Consider the following 20,122-nt stretch of genomic DNA (forward strand, 5'->3'; position numbering starts at 1 on the left):
CTTTTTTTAGCTGACTGTAAGAGTGCCAGTCTGACCCAGACTGTAAAGGAGGCATTTTCCCCCCAGACTGCCAATGTAAGGAGTCTTCCTATTGACCCCAATTATTTATTGCTGCAGAGGTTTCCAAAGACTTGAAAATTTGTTAAGGGTTCCTCTTGGGTAAAAGGTTGAGAAAGGCTGCTGTAGATAATACATTCATAAAACAGTATAGCAGGTATTCTATCACTTTACTTCTCTCCTATCTCTGTCTCACTTTCTTTCTTCTTCTCTCTGTAATGTCATTTCTGTTCCCAAGAAAACAACTGTACCTGTCACATACATCTTTCTCTCTTCCTAACTTCCAAGCACAGCCATGGTAACATGCAAATTGAACCAGGCTTATTCAAGACTTTTGTAGACCTTAATGAGACAGACTTTCTGAGATATGTGTGAGCATAAAAAATGTATCTCTAGCCAAAACTTTTAGTTTTAAATAGAATGAAAATTTTGCTGGAGAGAATAACTATCTCCATTTTTCTGGAAAAACATTCTCATCAGGACAAAAAGTGATGGGAGATCAACATTTCACAGCTGTCATCTGCTCTGGTAACAACTTAGAGGTACTTAATTCCCCCAGCAAGGAAACAGATATCTACCTACCTAGGAAACAGACAGCAACAACAACTGACAGCAGCTTTAGCTATTCCCTAAACATACAAATAAGTATTTTGTTGCAAAATTACCATTTTAATGTCATTAAAGCAGCACTAAAGCTTATACAGTAGACACATTTCAAGTTCTACAAAATAAATTGGCTTTCTTGACATCCTGGTCCTGCATGTTTGGTCTTTACCCATTGGTGTGGGTTTTTCAAAGGGGCTAATGTTGGAGAGCAAACCAGCACAGAGATCATGTGGCACTGGATCATTTTGGATGTGTATTTGTATGTTTAAGTTTTTGGGTTTCTAAACATAAGAGGTATAGGAGGTCAGCTAAAGCACTGATATAAAGTAGGCAGGAGCCTAGTACCTTGTGAATGTCTAGGAGAGATAAGTACATTTATGCTTCCGATGTAAACCAGAAAAATAGCATTACTGGCCATTCATATGGGCCATATCAGTACAGAAACTGAGATTGATAGAGGGAGGGTTTGTTGTACCTAATATTATCCTTATCAATGTGAATCAAAGCAATGGGGGAAGAAAGCTAATACCTAAACTAGGTCACCATTCTGTCCTTGTCCTGCTCTAAGACTAAAGTTTGACTAAAGATTACCAATAAATGTGGAATAAAGAAACACTAAAGACCCTTAGTATTTTCTGAAGTGGATTATTCTTCAGCATGCTCATCCGACTAGGACAGAGAGCGATCACCACTTAAACCTGCAAGGAGCCAATTCAAAATAAAGCAGCTCAGCAATATAGAGACAACACATATTAAAGGTCATCAGATTGGTTGCGACATAAGATTTTCTTTCTGGCACACTCAAGTGACAGAGAGAAAAGAAAAAAAAAAGATCTTTGCTTTAATAAATGTAACGGGCGCCTTCTGGTGCTGAAATTATACTTCTGTCAGGTTTGTCCTAGCCATTTCAAAATAGATTCCATCAGTAATGGAGAAATGACAAAGCTAAGGCGGGGACCCTAATATATGGCTAGTTCAGAGGAGTGATTGTGTCCTTATTTTTTATATAAAAGTGTAACATCCTGGAATCAAACACCTCTGATTTCCATTGTAGCCTACAGTAATCTCTACTTTCAAAGTGGCATATGCTATATGGCAATAATCAAGTGATGACCACACTGACTTCCACTTGCTAAATATCACAATTTTCAATGCTGAAAGTAGTGATTACTTTAAAAGTTGTGATAAGACTGAAAAACCACAATCTTTTTGAGTTTATAAAAATAGAGAGAATAGAAGAATAGCATTATTTGCATAACAACAGTGCCTTTTTTATGACAAACAACAAGTTTGCCACACAATAAGTCACCCCCTGTTCAGCCTCTTGTATTCATGTTGCATATGGTACTAGCAAAACCATGCAATAGTCAACTTCATGATGCCAATTTGATATACCCTACTTACATTTCTTTTTTCTTTTGACTATCCCAGTGACCGGCAGCTAATCTAAAAGTTGTGTAAGAATGGTGTTCCGTACAGCCTAAGCTGGCCACACATGGAAGACCATTTTTAATCAAGCTAGATGAGTCCAGACTAATTTTCTTTGGACAATGTACGATGTGTTAAAGTGAAACATAGGGCCTGATTTATTAAAGCTCTCCAAGGCTGAGGAAGATACACTTTCATCGGTGAAGCTAGGTGATCCAGCAAACCTGGAATGAATCTGGTCCAGGATTGAAAACATTTGTTAACAAATAGCAAATGACTTATAGGAAATCTATTCCAGGTTTTCTGGATCACCCAGCTTCACTGATTAAAGTGTATCCTGTCCAGTCTTGGAGAGCTTTAATAAATCAGGCCCATAGAATCAAAAAGTAGGCTGCCATTTATAACATTTCATTCTGGATTCAGGAGATTTCAAGAAAGTTCAAATCAAGGTTGTTTCCATCCTTCTGGCCTTACAGTTTAATAGATAGGAGAGATGAGTGGTCAAGGCACATAGATAGCAAAAACAATATTGGCGATGAATGAGGAAAATTTAATTTTTCCCATTGCAACAAATTGACATTGCATTTTTAAACTATAATAGAATTTTTTTAATAGGCATTTGATTGTGCCCTAGCTTTAAAGATGTTTACTCTTGCCTATATTTTGCCCCATTTTTGGTCCCATCTTTTCTTCCCTTACCAACAACCTAATGAAATTTATAAACCTTTCTGTTTTTACCACAAGCTTTTTCTTTAGATCCAGTGATGGGATCACTATGTCACTGTGCAAGCAGATTATGGCTTGTGCAAGGGACCGGAAGGGTGATGTCCACAGCTCTAAGAAAATAGAAGGCTGTTGTAACTTCCACATGTGATAACAAGCTTCCATGATTCAAAGGAATAATATCCAAAAAATTAAATGGGTTGGCATGGGGCAGCTATGCCAGGGTTAAAAGGGCTAGATGATTCTGGATCCCTCCATACAAGAAATAAGAAGGGCCTTATCTGTAGCAGCAGCTTCCAATTTACATGGTGAGAAGCTCACAGTGTGCAGTGAAATTAGAGTTAGCAGTTTCGGTACAGATGATGAGTCTATACAATTGTACAGGATTGACAGATTGAAAGGATGTAGTGAATCAGCTTGAATGAATCCTACAAGTAGGTATTTTTTTACAGAGTTAGGTGAGTACCACATAAGTCAGAGACAGCATAGGAGAAGAGTTATCTACTTACATTGTTGTAATAAATACACTCTTCTATTTGCCACTCTATGGTTCTCCTGTATAGCAACTTTTCAACTGTAAAACTACAAATGTTCAATGTCAGTGATTGTGAGTGGTCTACAGTGATCCCATCCACCTTTATGCATTGTAGGCCGGTAAACCATCAAGAATTTCTTGTCTAGTGGAAAATATTCCTTGGTAAATTTACAGACAGCTTGTCATTTTTGATAATAATACTGGCTGTTTATATGATTGATCCTTAAGCCACCCAACCAGATTATACAGCTTTTGTGTACATATGACCACAGTGATCAGCATATTGTTAGGCCATATTAAAAGAAATTAATATATAACTACTCTTCTAGGAATTAAGATGTCCTCTTGTATAACTTTACAAGAAGCTGTTCCAAGATCTTCAATATTGAGCCAAATGTTCACAACTCACAAATATTTTGTTGCTACAAGAAGAGATTTATGTGAACAATGAATACATCAATGAAACTAACACAGTAGGGGCCTATAGGATTTGCGATTAAATGGAGCTCAGTGCAAAAACTACTTTACTCTTTAATTTTTAAGATATCTTTGGCCAGTACAGCTCCTGAAAAATTATCATATGCACTGCTGGAGTTTTCTCTTACAGTTCCTGTACATGCTTTAAATACCAATACCATACCTATTGCAAGCACTAAAGACACACATAAAGACCTGGCCCTGTTGTAATCACCAAGAATATGAAGGATAAGCTCGACATTTCTGAAAATAGTTGATGAGTCTATTCTACACTAACCCATAGCTAAAACTCCATGCATTATCCAATTGCACGACAAAAAAAATGCACTCACAAGTTGTGGTAGGCAAGTTATGGAGATAACCCCCAAGCCCAACATGTCCTTTGATACATTTCACAATAGTACATAAAGTAAAACTTTTGCCCAATGCGTAAATCCACACTAAGAACACTTATATGGTGTCAGGAGGAGAAAACTGAAAAGGGCAAGCGTCCATAGTTGGTACAAGTTTACAACCTCTTCAGTAGTTGCCCTAGTTGTTTGTGTTCAGCAAACCCCTTCTTCAAAGCATGATATTGAAACAAAGCGATCTATTTACATAAAATTGAAGAGTAAAAAATATATAAAAAATATAATAAAAAAGCAGGGTTAATGCCAAAGGTGACAATGTGTGATTTTATCATCACCTCTTCTTTCTCTTTTTCCTTCCCTACACAGTAAATACTTTCTATAAACTTATAGTTATAACCCGCCTGATCTGACTTTTACAGTCAAAATACCTCATAAAGCAATAAAATAATGTGTGTAATATATTAGTCTGATCTGTAAAGTAACACCTTTGGTGCATTGAAAATCCCATTACTGATTAAACAGTAAAGTAAAACAAGCAAATAAAACACAGTAATGAAAGTACTGCATTGATTATGCTTCAGTGAATGGGGAATATGGAGGAAGAATAAATATACCAGACTCCTTCCTGTGGTATGGTGGCAAACAGGACAACATTTTTATAGGACTACAAATTTATGACCTATTATTATTTTTTAATCTTTCATATTGTCTCTCTGTTTGTAGGTGAACCTACTAATCCTTCTGGTCACCCTTCACAAGATGCTTCGCTCCTCCTCCGTCGTGAAGCCAGACTCGAGTCGCTTGGAGAACATCAAGTAAGGATTTTTAGTAACTTTCAAATCCCCTTCATCCCATACAGAATTTAGGGACCGCTATTATATGGATATTTTTGAGTTTTAACCTAATGATGTTTTAGATAAAATGATGCTTAGCAAAGTCCATTTTTCCTGAGTATGGCAACTTTAAGGAGTGAAACAAAAAACATTCTAGTTTATGACTGTACTTAGGTTCTTCATCTGCTTTCTCCTACCTTCAAATGTAAATGTAAGTGTTCTGATTTTAATTATTGTTTGTTTCCAATTCAGGTCCTGGGCATTAGGAGCAGTTACCCTCCTCTTCCTCCTTGGTCTCACCTGGGCCTTCGGTCTCCTGTTTATCAATAAAGAGTCTTTGGTCCTGGCCTATCTCTTTACGACCTTCAATGCCTTGCAGGGCCTTTTCATCTTCATCTTCCACTGTGCTCTCCAGAAGAAGGTTAGCATGCAACCCGTAGATTTGGTAGCGTGTCTTGCCGCGAGCCTTACAAATAACAGAGGCCTAGCATAAGGCTACACCACTGCAATTATGCTCTGTGGAAAGCTCAAGAACACCTACACAGGGAAATCATTGACCTGTATGCACTTCATCATCTCCTGTAGAGCTTCACAACACTAAGCAACATCTTGTCAGAACTTGACACAGCAGTGATCAACTCCAGTATGCATTGCTACACGGGAATTGAACATTCCCGACTCTACCACAAAGACAATACAAGAGAAAATCTGATGTATATTTAAGTCACGATACACATTATTATACAGAACTTTTTTTTTTTAGAGTGGCACCTTTCATGTTTAAATATCTGGTGCTTTTTGTCTGTCTCCAATACATCAAGAACATTGTGCCAGTGCCAGTGTTTTTCAATGACTCCCCACAGAAGACCTGTCAGTCACTGTAAATTGTCTCTTCGTTACCCGGCCCCATTTTTCTCATTTCCCCTATAATTACAGGCACATAAAATGTTTTTTTTTTTTAAATGTAAGAAAATGGTCTTGAGCTGAAAAAAAAGCATATTTTCTACAGTACATTAACTTATTATTCTACGTATGTAAATTAGATTTGGATTCCATTCGCTTCTCCCACAAAACAGTAGGCTACCCAAATCACATTATGGGGAAAACTGAGCTAATATCAGCTTCAATAAATATTATTGTGCTAATTGCAACATCATTTAACCTTTGCAGGCTAACATTTGCTTTTCATTTTAACTGTGATAGAGCTAATCTACAATCTTTGCTGCCGTAAAGGAAAATAAAAAACACAGCAATAGCTATCAAACAATGGTTTACTGAGTCTGCTGTGGTTTTACAGTCTAAATGATTTCCAAACACATAATTATAGTCATATTTTAATCAGTTTTTTTGGCTTGCTTTGCATTGTTTGCTGTTTTAGTATCTGTGTGCACCTCCTAGTTAAAGAAAATGGCCAGAAAACTAGGTTCTATGAAACCCTAAAACTAGTACTTCTGAATAGTGATACTTCCTTGTGAAATCTGGTATTACAGCATGCCTATACTTTTCTATACGACCCCTTTATCCCAGCACCACTCTACTATGGCCCTGATTTATTAAAGCTTTCCAAGACTGGAGATAATAGACTATCATGGGATGACCTGGGGGATGCAGAAAACCTGGAATAGATCTGGTACAGGATTGAAAGTAGTTATAAACTAGTAGCAAACTTTTTTTAAGAAGGCAGGCCCAATATCTCAGCTATACTTTAGTACAACAAATCTGTAAAGGATTGATGGAATTTTCCTTTCCAAGTGAGCCGACAGTGGTTGGTATACCCCCCATATTACCTATGGCATTACATTCCCAATTTTCATCAAAGTACAGTGAGGTTATTGTTATAAGAAGGTTTTTCCAGCATTTGAAATAATTGCCAATCTCCTTCCCCTGGTATATTGTGCCAAATTAGGTAGTACATACAGGGGTTTATGGTGGCCATTCTCACTGATTTGTGTTACTGAATGTACACACTTGACAAACTTTGTGCACACTTGACAAATTCTTCTCCAGTGGAATGCCACTAAAATGCCCATAATGTACCCATGTGTCAAAGTGCCATATTCTAGCTTAGCAGGGTTCTAGGCTAAGAAGTAAGTTCTGCAGAAAAATATTGCAAAATGCAAAGTGATGCTGTAAGCATTTGAGAAACACTGGACAAGGTGTTCTTTATCAATGTGTAAATCCACCCTTAAAGTATGCGAAGAAAAGGTGCTGACCTTTTTTGGCCATTTCCATTTAATCATTTTGGACTTCAAATTTTGAAAAAAATGATCATCTGGAAGAGGAAAAGCTCAATGTTTCCTTCATTCCATCTGTATAGCATACACTTATGAATCTTCACAAAACTGGAAAAATATATAAAGAAACCAAAGGCTAAATTTGCAGAAGTTATCCTCTGCAAGCAGTCAGGCTTACCTTTTTTTTTCATACCATAAATGTGATCAATCAATAATGACTTTTAGGTTTTGAGAGAGGATCTATTCAGTCTCTGAATGAGATGATATTTAGCTATTAGCTAATATTCAGCAATAAACGGTGACAGGATGGGAAGCAAAGATTTAGTATTTGTTAACTGTCATCTAAAAAGAAAGACAATTATATTAAGCACCAACACACATTTATTTTGGATGGCCTCTTCATTGGACTATGAACAGTGCAAATGCAAGTGCAAATGGAATAAGGTGCTAGCCTAAACTGTGTATATTTACTTTTAGTAAAGTTCAGTGTTAAGGGACTAGATGTTTTTGAGAAATAAAGAGAACAAGGATCTCAATCTTCTGTTCCCATGGATAAGAGATGGTTTATTTAGTGTGAATTCTTAAAAACCATGCACAAGTATCAGACAGAAACAGATGTGTATCCTCTTAAAATGTAGATAACTTGGATGCAGTTTTTCTGAATTTGACTGCTAAACATGATTCATATCCACTGGAACTGTATATGGAGCTCAGTGCTCTTTTTCTCTGAGTTGCTATGCCTTTGGTCTGAGAGGAGAACTAAAGAATATAGTTGCTGCCTAAAAAGAACCCAAAATCTTGATTTCCATACCGCTCATTAAAAAAAAAAAATGAAGTCTTATTCTTCATCTAGAAGGCTTACCCAGTTTGGTACAGGATCCTTACCTTGCCGTATTTTGACCCCTCCTCTTGTACTTGGACCATATCATTTGTATTCTTAAATGACAATCCACCAATCCTCAAGTTTGAAAATAAAGATTGAAAGATGGGTATGTTTGTCATTAGGAAAGACGTTTTTCCACTTTTCCCAATGTCCATGTTAGCAAAAACAGTGTAAAATTTAGCATAGGTTATACAACCTAATTATTTTGTAGAGGTGTCAGTTCAAAGTTGTCCCTTGTGATCAAAAAAATCAAATGTTGTTCAATATGAAAGTGGTAAAAGAATCTAGTTTGGGTTTTTCTTGTGCCTTGATGCGGAAGTGTCAGGATGCAGGTTGGTGAATGGGCTTAACTTGCATAATGGCTGCCTTGGTCTAAGGATTTTCAACTACAGGTAATCACCTTTAAATTTCCCTGTCTCTTCAGGTACATAAGGAATACAGCAAATGTCTCAGACACTCCTACTGCTGTGTAAGGGGTCCGGGAGCAGAACATGGAACCTTGAAATCTACAGTCAACAGTCGTTATTATACCCAGAGCCGTATACGCCGGATGTGGAACGACACTGTCAGAAAACAGACAGAATCCTCCTTTATTGCTGGAGATCTAAATAGCACCCCGACTCTAAATAGAGGTATGTACAATCACTTATGGTCCAGTACATTTTTAGGCCGAGAAATTTAAAGCACAACTTCAACTTTCTGACAGAATGATTGTCTGTAATGCAAAGCAGTGAAAACATCATTGAATCAAGCTCTTTAAGTGCCTTCGATAGGAAATGTTCAAATTTTCTGTATTCCCACGGTAAAATTCTAAGAAGGGGTGCCTTCCACAAATTTACTAACATACAGAACATTTCCTAGAAAGTACTGTTGATACCAAGAGGTTGTGTAAAGAGAGAAGATTGTCAAAAAATATTTTACAGCTAATTCATTCACTGCCCTGACCTACAGTATTATATTGTTCAGAAAGTTGAACATGTGCATTGTATTTGAAAATAGGCTTTACATTTCAATTAAAATGGGGCCTGACTTTGAATAGATAACCTGACTCTTGTTTACTATCCCCCAAGGCACAATGGGTAACCACTTACTGACGAATCCTGTACTGCAAAGCCGTGTAGGCACCAGCCCGTATAACACACTGATCACAGAGTCTGTGGGCTTTAGTCCTTCTTCCCCTGGATACAACACCACTGGTGAGACAAATTATATATTGTTATATATTGAAAAGACAAATACAAAGAAATATGTGTATAAAACCATTGTGAAGTTATATAGAGGAATATAGAGGAGTTACTGTAGGTAGATCTAAAGTTGCCTGCTAATTGGATACCTCATGCAGAATTACAAGGTTCCTACACCCCATGGGCTCTAATCTGCAATAGCAATTTCAGCCTTTCCCTACTTACCCTTGGTCATTGAAGCTGTTCATTACAGCGTTGAACCCATTGTTAGGTGTGTAAAGGGGCACAGCTATGAAGAACTTTAAAAACTCAACTTAGTTTTTTCAAATTAAAGAACTGTTCATTGGGAATCCCATGGTGTTCCGCAAGCTATGTGACCATATATGTATCCAAGGCTCTTCTATACTGATCTCCCTTCAGTAAACAAGTTAAAATGAATGATGAATGCAGGTTTACTCTAAGTTTCAGCCTTTTAGATTACAAGTAATTCAAGCAAAACATAGTAGTTGATTTCTGTCCCCTACATTCTTACTTTGTTTAAAAGACACGATTAAGATGTAGTGTTATAGGGGCAGTATAAGAAAAGTCTTAACTTTTACAGTCAGTGGTGTGGGTACTAAACAGCCTATAATAACATTATGGTTTGTATTAGAACATATCTATCATAGTATTTATTTTAGTTACCTATATTTATATGGCGCTGACATATTACACATCTCTTTAGAAAGTCTATTGTCATATCTATATCACAAGAAACTACATTTATTTTAATTCGTAATGGTCCCATTTGAGATTACGTTAGTCCAATATCAGTTTTCTATTCATTCAACAAAGCCATAGTTCATACTCAGTGTAATATGCAGAAATCTTTTTCTCTCTATCATAACATACATATGATGTCATGTCATATATACTGATGTTGGACACGGAAAAGTATCCCCCAAAAATCTCTTGCATTGCATATCATACCAAGAATGTTTAATAGTGTTAAGTTCAGGCCACTTAAGTTCATCAACAGCAAGGGCTTTCTCTTGAGGTCCCAGAATTTTTTTTATAGTCTAACAGTTAATTATCATTCCAGCTGGGCAACAGCCATATCTGGTGCTCAGTTTGTTATGTAGAGTCATTTAGGCTACACATCTATTGGACTTCATATGGTGACTAGTCCAATTATAACATAATATTATTCTTATAGATGTGCAGAACTTGTTAGATGGCTTGTGTTCTATTTTGAAACGCTATATTCACCCTTTAGTTTTGACCTACCTTCTGAGCAGTCTGAAGTATAGTGCAGGTTGTGCTAAAATGTTAATACAAAAGTTTAAAAAATGTTTAGCTTTAACTCTTCCCTGTTGTGTTGCTAGCAAAATCTTCACTGTTTACTTCCACTAACTCTGGCACATCTCTATGAGTCAGTTTAAATACTTTTTAGATACTGACAATTGTTAGTCAAAAGCCTGGCTATGGGCATAGAACGTGTGATATATAATTGTGATTATGCAAGAGGTGGTGCCCACTGAATGATTGCCACCTAACACGTAATATGTAGGTTTCTTTTACCCTTCATATCTTTCTTTTTTCTTTACTATGTTCACATTTTTCTTTTCATTTAACCTAACAATGTATATCTGTATCTCTTTCTTTTCCCTTTACTCTTGGTTCATCTGCGGCGAAATACAGGAACCTTCAGAGATCCCAGTAAGTGCCTCATTTAACCTTCCTAATAGTTTATTATACCTACTGCAAAGTGGTTGTGGATAATTGGATTGACATTTGAAGAAAAAACTTTCTGGCAAACCTCAGATCTGTTCTTATGTACCTCGGGAAAACCCTTCATGCTAGGCCAGACTTTATAACTGACCTCCATTTTTCATGTCAAGGTTAAGCTCTTCTGGTGCTAAAGCTTGCACTTCATAATACGCATTGAAAATCAAAAAGTTCTAACAGAAATCATTTGGCATTGGCAGGAATATATCTGCCAGTGTACATTGGCAGGAATATATCTGCCAGTGTACAAAGTCTGTTTTGATTTTTTTTTTTGGTCATTTTTTTAAATGAATTGAAAAATGAATCCTCCTTCCAAACTTGACGTATGTCACAAAGTAGGCAGAGTTTGAAAGGTAGACTTCTGCTGGATCTTTGGAGAATATATCAGGCTATGCCAAAGGAATCCAGAATTGTTGGGGGGGGCCTACTGGTTTCTGTAATTTGATGAACCTGGGAAAACTGTCCTTCTTTATTAATGGGTAAAGCAGTCCCACATGTTTAAAGCTTGTAAATGTTTTGTTTAGTTCTAAACAGTAACAGTAATCTTTACAGTGAAAGTGATAGCATACAATGCTAGAATCTAGCCTATCAATATTTATAATATAAAATACTGTATATATATATATATATATATATATATATATATATATATATATACCAGTACCAACAGTCACATTTCCAGCACAAATAATGATAAAACTGTACTAGTCTTTCAGCAGCTATATTATGTTTTAATAATATTCTCAAACATGATAACTTTTACAGTACTATGACTTTAACTCATACAGATGAGTCTGTTCCAAAGCCTACAATTCCATTCTTTAAAATAATAGAAATTACAGTATATAACATTATTATTTGTAATGAAATGATGCAAAATTTTCTTTGTTCTTTGTCCCACAGAACATACCTTAAGCCGAGATCCATGTGGAAAGGATGCCCTTCCTCCGCTTCCGCTCAATGGTAACTTTAACAACAGCTACTCACTTAGAGCTGGAGACTTCCCACCTGATCCTTCCAAACTGGGCGAGGGAGGACGCCGTAATATTACAGATGCTGCAGCCTTTGAAAAGATGATAATTTCTGAGTTGGTACACAGCAACCTAAGGGGTAAATCTCACCAGGGGACAACAGATACCGGGGATGAGGAGGTAACATCGGGAGCAATTGCAGAAGGCGGAGAGGTCCCTACTCTGGAGATGGAGCGCATGTACAAAGCTTTGGAAGAACCCCTTCTCTTACAACGGGCTCAGTCCATCCTGTATCAGAGTGATCTGGAGGAGTCTGAAGCTGAACCTGCCCCTCGTGACTCACCCAACCGCGACTCTCTCTACACGAGCATGACCAACCTCAGAGACTCTCCTTACCCAGACAGCAGCCCTGAACCAGGCCTGCCTTCTTCTGGGGAAATGTTGCCGTGTCACCAGGGGGTCCCCCCACCTTCAGCGGCAGATGCCATGTACTTCCCTGGCCGGCTGGGTTCAGTGCCCAGAGGGCAGTTGCAAGCCTTCTACCAGATGCCCCAAGGGTTTCTGGGTCTAGAAGGATCCGTGCCCGAGGGTGACGGGCAAATGCAGCTCATCACCAGCCTCTGAACTTACTTGTCCACCCCTGGCACCAACTCCATTACTCCCCTACAAAATGAAAATGAGAGATAATGCCTTCCCTCTCCATCTCAGAAGAAAGCGGGGTTATATGGTGGAAGGAAGTGGTATTTAACTAGGGGGCCATTTCGGTGGAGTAGGGGTGAGGACACAATACTGCCTTGGTTGATGGACTACTGGTGTTGATTGCAGGTAATATATGGGTTCAGTCTGTTTGGACTTCCTCTTGATTGCCAACATTCATCTGAAAACAATTTATATTGCTTGTGAGGGACACAAACAGGTAGGGATTTGGATGCCAAATAAGCTTCTTGCAACATAACTATCTGCCCCAACAAGACCTACAAGAGCTACTGATACAATGATAGAACCACAGGTCTGGTGCTGACATTTACAGTATTGCTGCAAAGCCAATGTAAACAAACATGAAAAGTGACAGGCAGATGTAGTGATTAGCCAACAGTAACTGTAGGCAGCCCATCTGTGTTAGCAACGCCAGGTGCCATGAAAGGATGCAAGTAGTGAAACTGGTCATTTATTCTTGGTCATGAATTCATTTCATGCACTCAATAAGAGGTGCCAAACAACCCATAGGCTTGCTGAGTAATAAGAAGGTAGAGGACATAAATTGCCTAAGATTGCAAAATTTACATTTGTATTTTTGAAATGTCACAGCTTACAATTTGCATTCCCACAGAAAAGTAGAGGAAATGCAAACTGAACAAGAGCTTTCAGAAAGTTATCAATCCAGAAAAAAGCCACTTTCATTCACCACTGAACTTTCTCCTTGGGCCTTTGCAACAAAGTCCTTGGTGCCATCTTCTCTCTCCGCCCAAACCCCTCTTTCTGCCTCAACGATGAAACCAGACACTTTTTTTGTCCAGTTCAGAGGAGCGTGGTTTGTGCGTGGAAAAAGGAAGAGGAAGCTACCAGGGAGACAGGAACCTCTGCCAGGAAGGTGGCAACACCACTTTACAGATAAAGGCTGGGGTGAAAAGGACCAGTTGCCCTGCATATTCTTTATTTAAGCACAAAACATCCCCCACCTCTGTTAACGGAGGACCATCTGAACTTTGTCAATGGGGGAAGCGAGTGTCTTTTCCGACTGCTGTAAATAACGGACTTCTAAAGGGGGGAAAGGGAGAGATGAGGGGAGATGCCTAAATCCCTCTCCAGTCAAATTGAGGTGTGGAAATGGTCAGTAGGGGGCATTTTTTTATTTATTTGTGTCTGCCTTCAGCAGTGTCTCTTCCTGTCCAAAATTGCCACTGTGCCGTACTCTGTCCATTCCACTGAATCATGGATGACCTTCACCAGTCCCAAAGATTTTGCCTTTGTGTTGTCAGCTACCTTGTTTGAGTTCTTAAACACCTTTGTTTTTTTTTTTTTTAACGTATTTATTATTTTTTCTGCATGTAGAGATTCAGAATTGTACAGGTCTTCATATATTTGGTCATCTACCTGCCTGAAAGAAAAAGCATAAAAGTATAACATTTTATATAAAAGAAACAAAAACAAAAAATATATACGAAGAAGCGCTTCTGTCATTAATGACCCTGTTCAAAGAAGAAAATGGATAACACAACTAATTGTTTTAATCTAGAAAAAATATAGTCCATGTAGCCCCATAAAAATACCCAAGAACCAGCCCTCTGCTGCTAAATAAAGGCCATGAATTCTAGGGAACAGTGCAATAAGGCATTAACATGGGGTCACTTTAAACAATCATTTAATATACCCCATGCCGCCTCAACAAGAAATCAAGCATGGTGTAGGCCATTTTTCTTACCACGGGTTTTGTTGGGCCTTGGCCTTTTTTCCCTGTGGTTTCTGCACACAGCTAAAGCCAAAACCTATTTACTGGCATATATCAGCTTTATGTTTGCCCTGTACAGGGTCTATACATCTCTAAATGATTAGATCCTTACATATAGATATATGACATGTAAATATTCACCATAGGGAGGTGTAGTATGTACAGAGATGTAGATCCTAAAGTACAAGAGCTGCAGGGTGTGTAGTTTTTTAACTCTCTGTTAATATATCATTTTCTCAGTGATAAACCTGTTCCATTTTCTTAACTGCTAATATTCAGGTTGTCTTTCCACATTTTGCATTCACACGCAAAAGTGGTGGTGCAACGCACTGTCCATTTTCAAATCTCATCTCTCCTGTGGTAAATATAATTGTGGCCTAGTCACCAGGAACAAAATGTGGAAAGTTTGAGGAATCTCAAGGTGTATTCTCATTTACTAAATAGCACAGTTGTTGATTGTGCTTCAGGGTTTCTGTTACCTAATGGAGTAAGCAGCCATTTTCAAACTTTCAGGGCAGGATTGAATCCGATGGAGCTGGTAGGAAAGTAATTCCGGTCCTTAGTACGGATATTATGATACCTCCGGCCTAGTTTGTGTGCTTCTTTACCATTTATTCTCTCAATTCACTGGAAACTACTAAAATATGTCTTAGTACTTTAAATAACTCTTTGTATAGTCTTCAGCAGTGTTTCTCAACCTTTGAACCCTTGAAACAACTTTTACGTCTTCAAGGAACCCCTACTATAATTACTATATCCACAGCTCAAAGTACATTAGTATGGTGGGCAGCAGGAAGAATGTTTCTTACATTACTGGCCATTAGGAAGAGTGTCACTCTTACAGATAGCCAAAAAGATCATTGGTGTCAGTTAAACTGACCAGAGAGGTCCAAATTGTTCATTGCTCAAGGAACCCCTAGTAACCATAGGGTTTCACAGAACCCTAGTTGAGAAACACTGGTCCAAAGAATGGCTTTGGAGGCAGAGACAGACATTAGCCTCTTAGTCATTCCTGTTCCTACCTACCGTAATGTTGATACTTGAAGACAACTGAAGGTATAGGCTGTTGAGTCTGTGGTATCCAAGGTATAAAAGTCATCTTTTCTAGTCTGGGAATACAAGGCCTGTTTTAAAAAATCTGGGCCCAACCTATTCATATGCAATTTGTTTCCAGTGTGCAGTTGACCTGTTTTCTCAAAAATCTTACACAAAATGGCTGCCATTATACCATATAGGTATAAGACATCTTCAGTCAATTATTGATACTGATACATGGGGACCAATGGTGGCTGTCATAAATATTTTTTTCTGCACAACTTACACCGTGTGAAATTCCACTGACTTAAGATGACTTAAGTAACTAATTTGCATGTTGCCCCAATCAGAATCCAAGCACTTTCAAAGACTATTTTTGTCAAGCTTGTATTTCAAAAATTCTATGTATAAAGAATGGATATTTATGTACAATCCTTTTAAAAATTGTTTTAAAACACCCCTTAAATATATTGAAGTAAGATCCATGAATGTGGAATGTTATAGGAGATCCAACATACCACTGGGTCTACTAGCAGAAATAATTATGATGGACGGAGACTTTGGAATTTTTCTTTCACAATGACAGCCAGAGGTAGGATTGAACAAATTATAAAGGGCCTCAACATTTGACTTTTCAAAAGAAATTGCTCCTGTTGCCCTAATAATGACTAGGATTGGTTTGCAATGGGCAAGAAGAGCAATCTCTCCCTTAGACACTTCAGGCCCAGAACATGTATGGAGCATATTTGAGTTGTGCATCTGTCCCTTTTTGTTTTATGTTGTTTGTTGCCAACCACCGCCAAACCCCATAGATTCTGACAAGAGCAAAGGGTTAAATACCTCTGCCCCCTCCTCTCCTCTCTCTCTCCTTCCTTCATTTTCTTTTTCATATGCCAAAACCAGAAATGGGTCGAACGCCATTCTACAAGCGAACAAAAAAAATGGTCGTACGAAAGACTGAAACCATGTCGTACTTAGAAAAAAAATTACACAAAAAAAGGCCGAAAAAAATGTTGACAAAAAAAAAATATTAAAAAAAAAATGAATATCGCAACTTGTGGAGTGAAAGAAACACACCAATAAAAAACATTTTGATTTCTGAATGGTTGTTTTCATTGTCTGAATGGCTGGAAATTTTAATCAAATGGAAGAGAATGTCAAGATTTTAGCTGTACACCTTAACAAGTCATTGTGTCACATGTACAGCTATCTTACCTCCCAGATTACTGAAAAGGAGGAACTGCATTTAGTGCAAGGTATGTAAGCAAAGGAACCACCCCTAACACTACGAACATTACCAACGGAATTATTACATAAATACAGATTGGTATTTTTCCTTATACTGGTTTTCACAAATATTGTTGAAAATAATATAATTTGGAGATTGGTTAGGTAACGTAGATGAAAACAATATTGATAATGATTTATTCCATCCACAGTCGCATTGTTTGCCAATGGTAGAGTTGAACTGCTGTGTAAAGTCTTCTCCAGAACATCCCAACGATTCTCATTGGGGTTAAAGTCTGGACTCTGTGGTGGCCAATCAATGTGTGAAAATGATGTTTCATGCTCATGTTGGATTTTTCTTTCACAATTTGAGCCCAATGGATCCTGGCATTGTCACCTTGGATTATGCACAGGTTACCAGGGTAGAAAAAAATCTATGGATGTAAAAACCTGATCATTCCATATATTCAGGTAGTCAGCTGACCTCATATTTTGGGCACTTAACATTGCTGCGCCTAGACCTGATCTAAAGAAGCAACCCCAAATCATAACATGCCCCCCACAAACAGCCCCCATCATCACACTACCCAAACAGACCCCTCAGATCATAACATTGCCCCCACAGGCACCCCAGATCATAACACTGCCTCCACAGGCACCCGAAATCATAACACGGCCCCCACAGACAGCCCTGATCATCACACTACTTCCACAGACACCCCAGATCATAACACTGACCCCACAGACACCCCAGATTATCACACTACCCAAACAGACACCCCAGATCATAACACTGCCTCCACAGTTACCCCTTATCACACTACCCAAACAGACACCCCAGATCATAACACTGCCTCCACAGTTACCCCAGATCATAACACTGCCCCCACGGACAGCCACGATCATCACACTGCCCCCACGGACACCCTAGACCATAACACTGTCCCCACAGGCACACCAGATCATAATACTGCCCCCACAAGTACCCCAGATCATAACACTATTCCCACAGACCTGAGGACTTTTTTTAGCGAGGCAGATTTTTTAAATCAGCAGTTTTATTTCATATCTGGTGATACTGCACTATAGGTCGTTTGAGAACTTTCTCTTACAGGATAACAAAACCCTGTCCCTTTCTCATTAATTGTTTGCCTGCATTGTCAACCTACAACATGGGCTTCCACTGGAGACTAAAAATGGCCATACATTATGCAGAAATAACCCACTGTTGTCACCATGGGGAAACTCACCTTGAGAAATGCCATTCAGCCATTACTGGAGTGCATGGAGGTATCACAAGGCTGCAAAATATATGCAAAGGATCAGCAGCATTAAAATTAAGAAGTACATGGCCATTGTTAGTTATACACAATGCTAATATTACCATACTATGCCATTTATCAAGACAGGATTTTTCAACTCTCGGCCCCAAACAAGGACACAAGACCTCAGTTTTATAGCAATTTTCTATTTCTGAGGGAAATACTTTAGAAAAAAAAATACAAATGTGTGCAGCTCCTGGCCATTATTGAGTAGAGTTGGATAACCCTGCCCCAAGTATTTACAGTATGTGTGCTTTTTATGTATTTTACATGCTTTTTTATAGATGTCACCATCAGACCAAAGGAGTCATAGCCAAGATTGAATGGCCAGAGGGTTTTGAAAGAAAGTTATGAGTTAAGAGTTATGAATATAAATGAAAAAAAAATTCCTTTTCTTGGTCCAATGTATATTCTGTAAAAAATGTTAATGTTTTCAAATAATTGAACACACAATATATGCGTATATGCCAAAAAATACACCAGGTGAAAAAAAATAGCTAAATTCACCTTTAGAATTCAGCAAAGCTTCCTTGGGTGAACTCTGCTTTGATCATGTTCTTCCCAGGTTAAATGTTCAGTGAATTTAGAATGTGAAGTAATGCTTTTGTACCCCTCCCAGTGATAGGGTTTGCTGGTTAGCTCCCGTGAAGTTTATGGAAGGCACACTTTACACTTTTAGGGTGAATAACGTGATCTACTGTTAGGAAAAAAAGTTCATGGGGAGCCAGGCATTGTCATTGGATACATGTTCTACTGTAATTACCATTTGGGAAAATACTGTTGGGAGGGAAGGAGGACAACAGAGTAATTACACAAATCCTTTAAATATTATGCTTGAAGGATCCCCAGGGGTATATTTTTTTTTTAAAAAAAAGGGTTACCCACAGAAAACACCATTTATTAAAACAAGTTTAGATTTTCCATGGTTTATTTCTTTCTTTAATTTTTTTTTTACAACAATGCCAAAAAAAAGAGTTTCCTTCTCAAAACAAAACTAACTCAGAAGACATTCAGGCTTACATACCTGCAAGAGGAGCTGCAAGTGTGTAGCTCCCCTGATTTGTAAATAACAACCCACATGGTCCACTTAGCCTGATTTTTGGTTTATGGTATTCTCATAGCACATAGTGATTTCTGTGGGCTGGTATTTAAATAGCATGGGGGGGGGGAGCTACACACTCACAGTTCTTGTTCCTAGGGAACGCCAACTTACATGTTTTTATGTTTTGAGTTGGTAAGTTATCCTTTCTTTTTTGGAAATTTTTGCACAATAAAAACTAAAGGAAAAAAAAACCCTAGATATGCTGAACCCGTGTTAACAACACAACTACAGATTTCTCCACAGGCTTAAAGACCCCAAAGTTGTCTCATGATCTCCACTTATTACGTAAATTATTCTAACTCACCTGTAAACAAATAAAGGGTGAATATGGCAAGCATGTTTGTTCTCTGAGTTATAAATGGGACAATTAATCTAAAAAGGTACTTTTTAAATTGAAAAACAGATGTTGGCTAAATTATGGTATAAATAATTTTGGGTGAATCTTATTTGAGACTTTATTAAAACTGAATTAGTAGAAAATATGGGCAAATGCTATCCATATTGTCCAGTAAAGATTTTTAAAAACACGGACAGGAAAAAAGTATTCATGACTGGGAGAATTAAGTTTGCACCACATCCCCAATGTATATAGGCAAATGCAATATTGTCTCATGTGGGACTTTTAAGGTGCTTGGCAATAAACAATCACAATATTATAGAAGCTTTTCTTATACTACTTTAATATGTTTTACTTAAATTTCAAAAACAGAATAAAACTGATAGAACAATGTTTCCACTATGCTTTACATGTACAAACACTTGTCAAATTCTATATCTAACAATTGCCATACTAGCGTCTTAGACGCTATTTCACCCAAAGGCTTCCTCAGAAGGACACAACATGGTAACTGCATCAGTCTCATTTTTAAACTATCAGCAAATAAGAAGCTTTCAAATGTAATTAGATGATCTCAAACAACATGTCCAGCATAGCTAGTT

General features: G+C 37.9%; 1 protein-coding gene across 6 annotated transcripts in view; it reads left to right on the forward strand.

The window, feature by feature from the left end:
- Positions 1-16,635, forward strand: part of ADGRL1 (adhesion G protein-coupled receptor L1) — a 255,377-nt gene extending 238,742 nt beyond the window's left edge. For 5 of the 6 annotated variants that reach the window (XM_072399701.1, XM_072399700.1, XM_072399703.1 and 2 more), the window contains 6 exons: positions 4,900-4,991; positions 5,262-5,430; positions 8,551-8,758; positions 9,197-9,322; positions 10,991-11,008; positions 11,981-16,635. In XM_072399701.1, coding sequence (XP_072255802.1) covers positions 4,900-4,991; positions 5,262-5,430; positions 8,551-8,758; positions 9,197-9,322; positions 10,991-11,008; positions 11,981-12,672 — 1,305 coding nt within the window. In that variant the 3' untranslated portion in view covers positions 12,673-16,635. The remainder of the gene's footprint in view (positions 1-4,899; positions 4,992-5,261; positions 5,431-8,550; positions 8,759-9,196; positions 9,323-10,990; positions 11,009-11,980) is intronic. The other variant, XM_072399702.1, reaches the window with a different exon arrangement.
- The last annotated feature ends 3,487 nt before the right edge of the window (positions 16,636-20,122 follow it).

This window comes from Pyxicephalus adspersus, chromosome 2, assembly GCF_032062135.1.
Source record: "Pyxicephalus adspersus chromosome 2, UCB_Pads_2.0, whole genome shotgun sequence".
Classification (NCBI taxonomy): domain Eukaryota; kingdom Metazoa; phylum Chordata; class Amphibia; order Anura; family Pyxicephalidae; genus Pyxicephalus; species Pyxicephalus adspersus.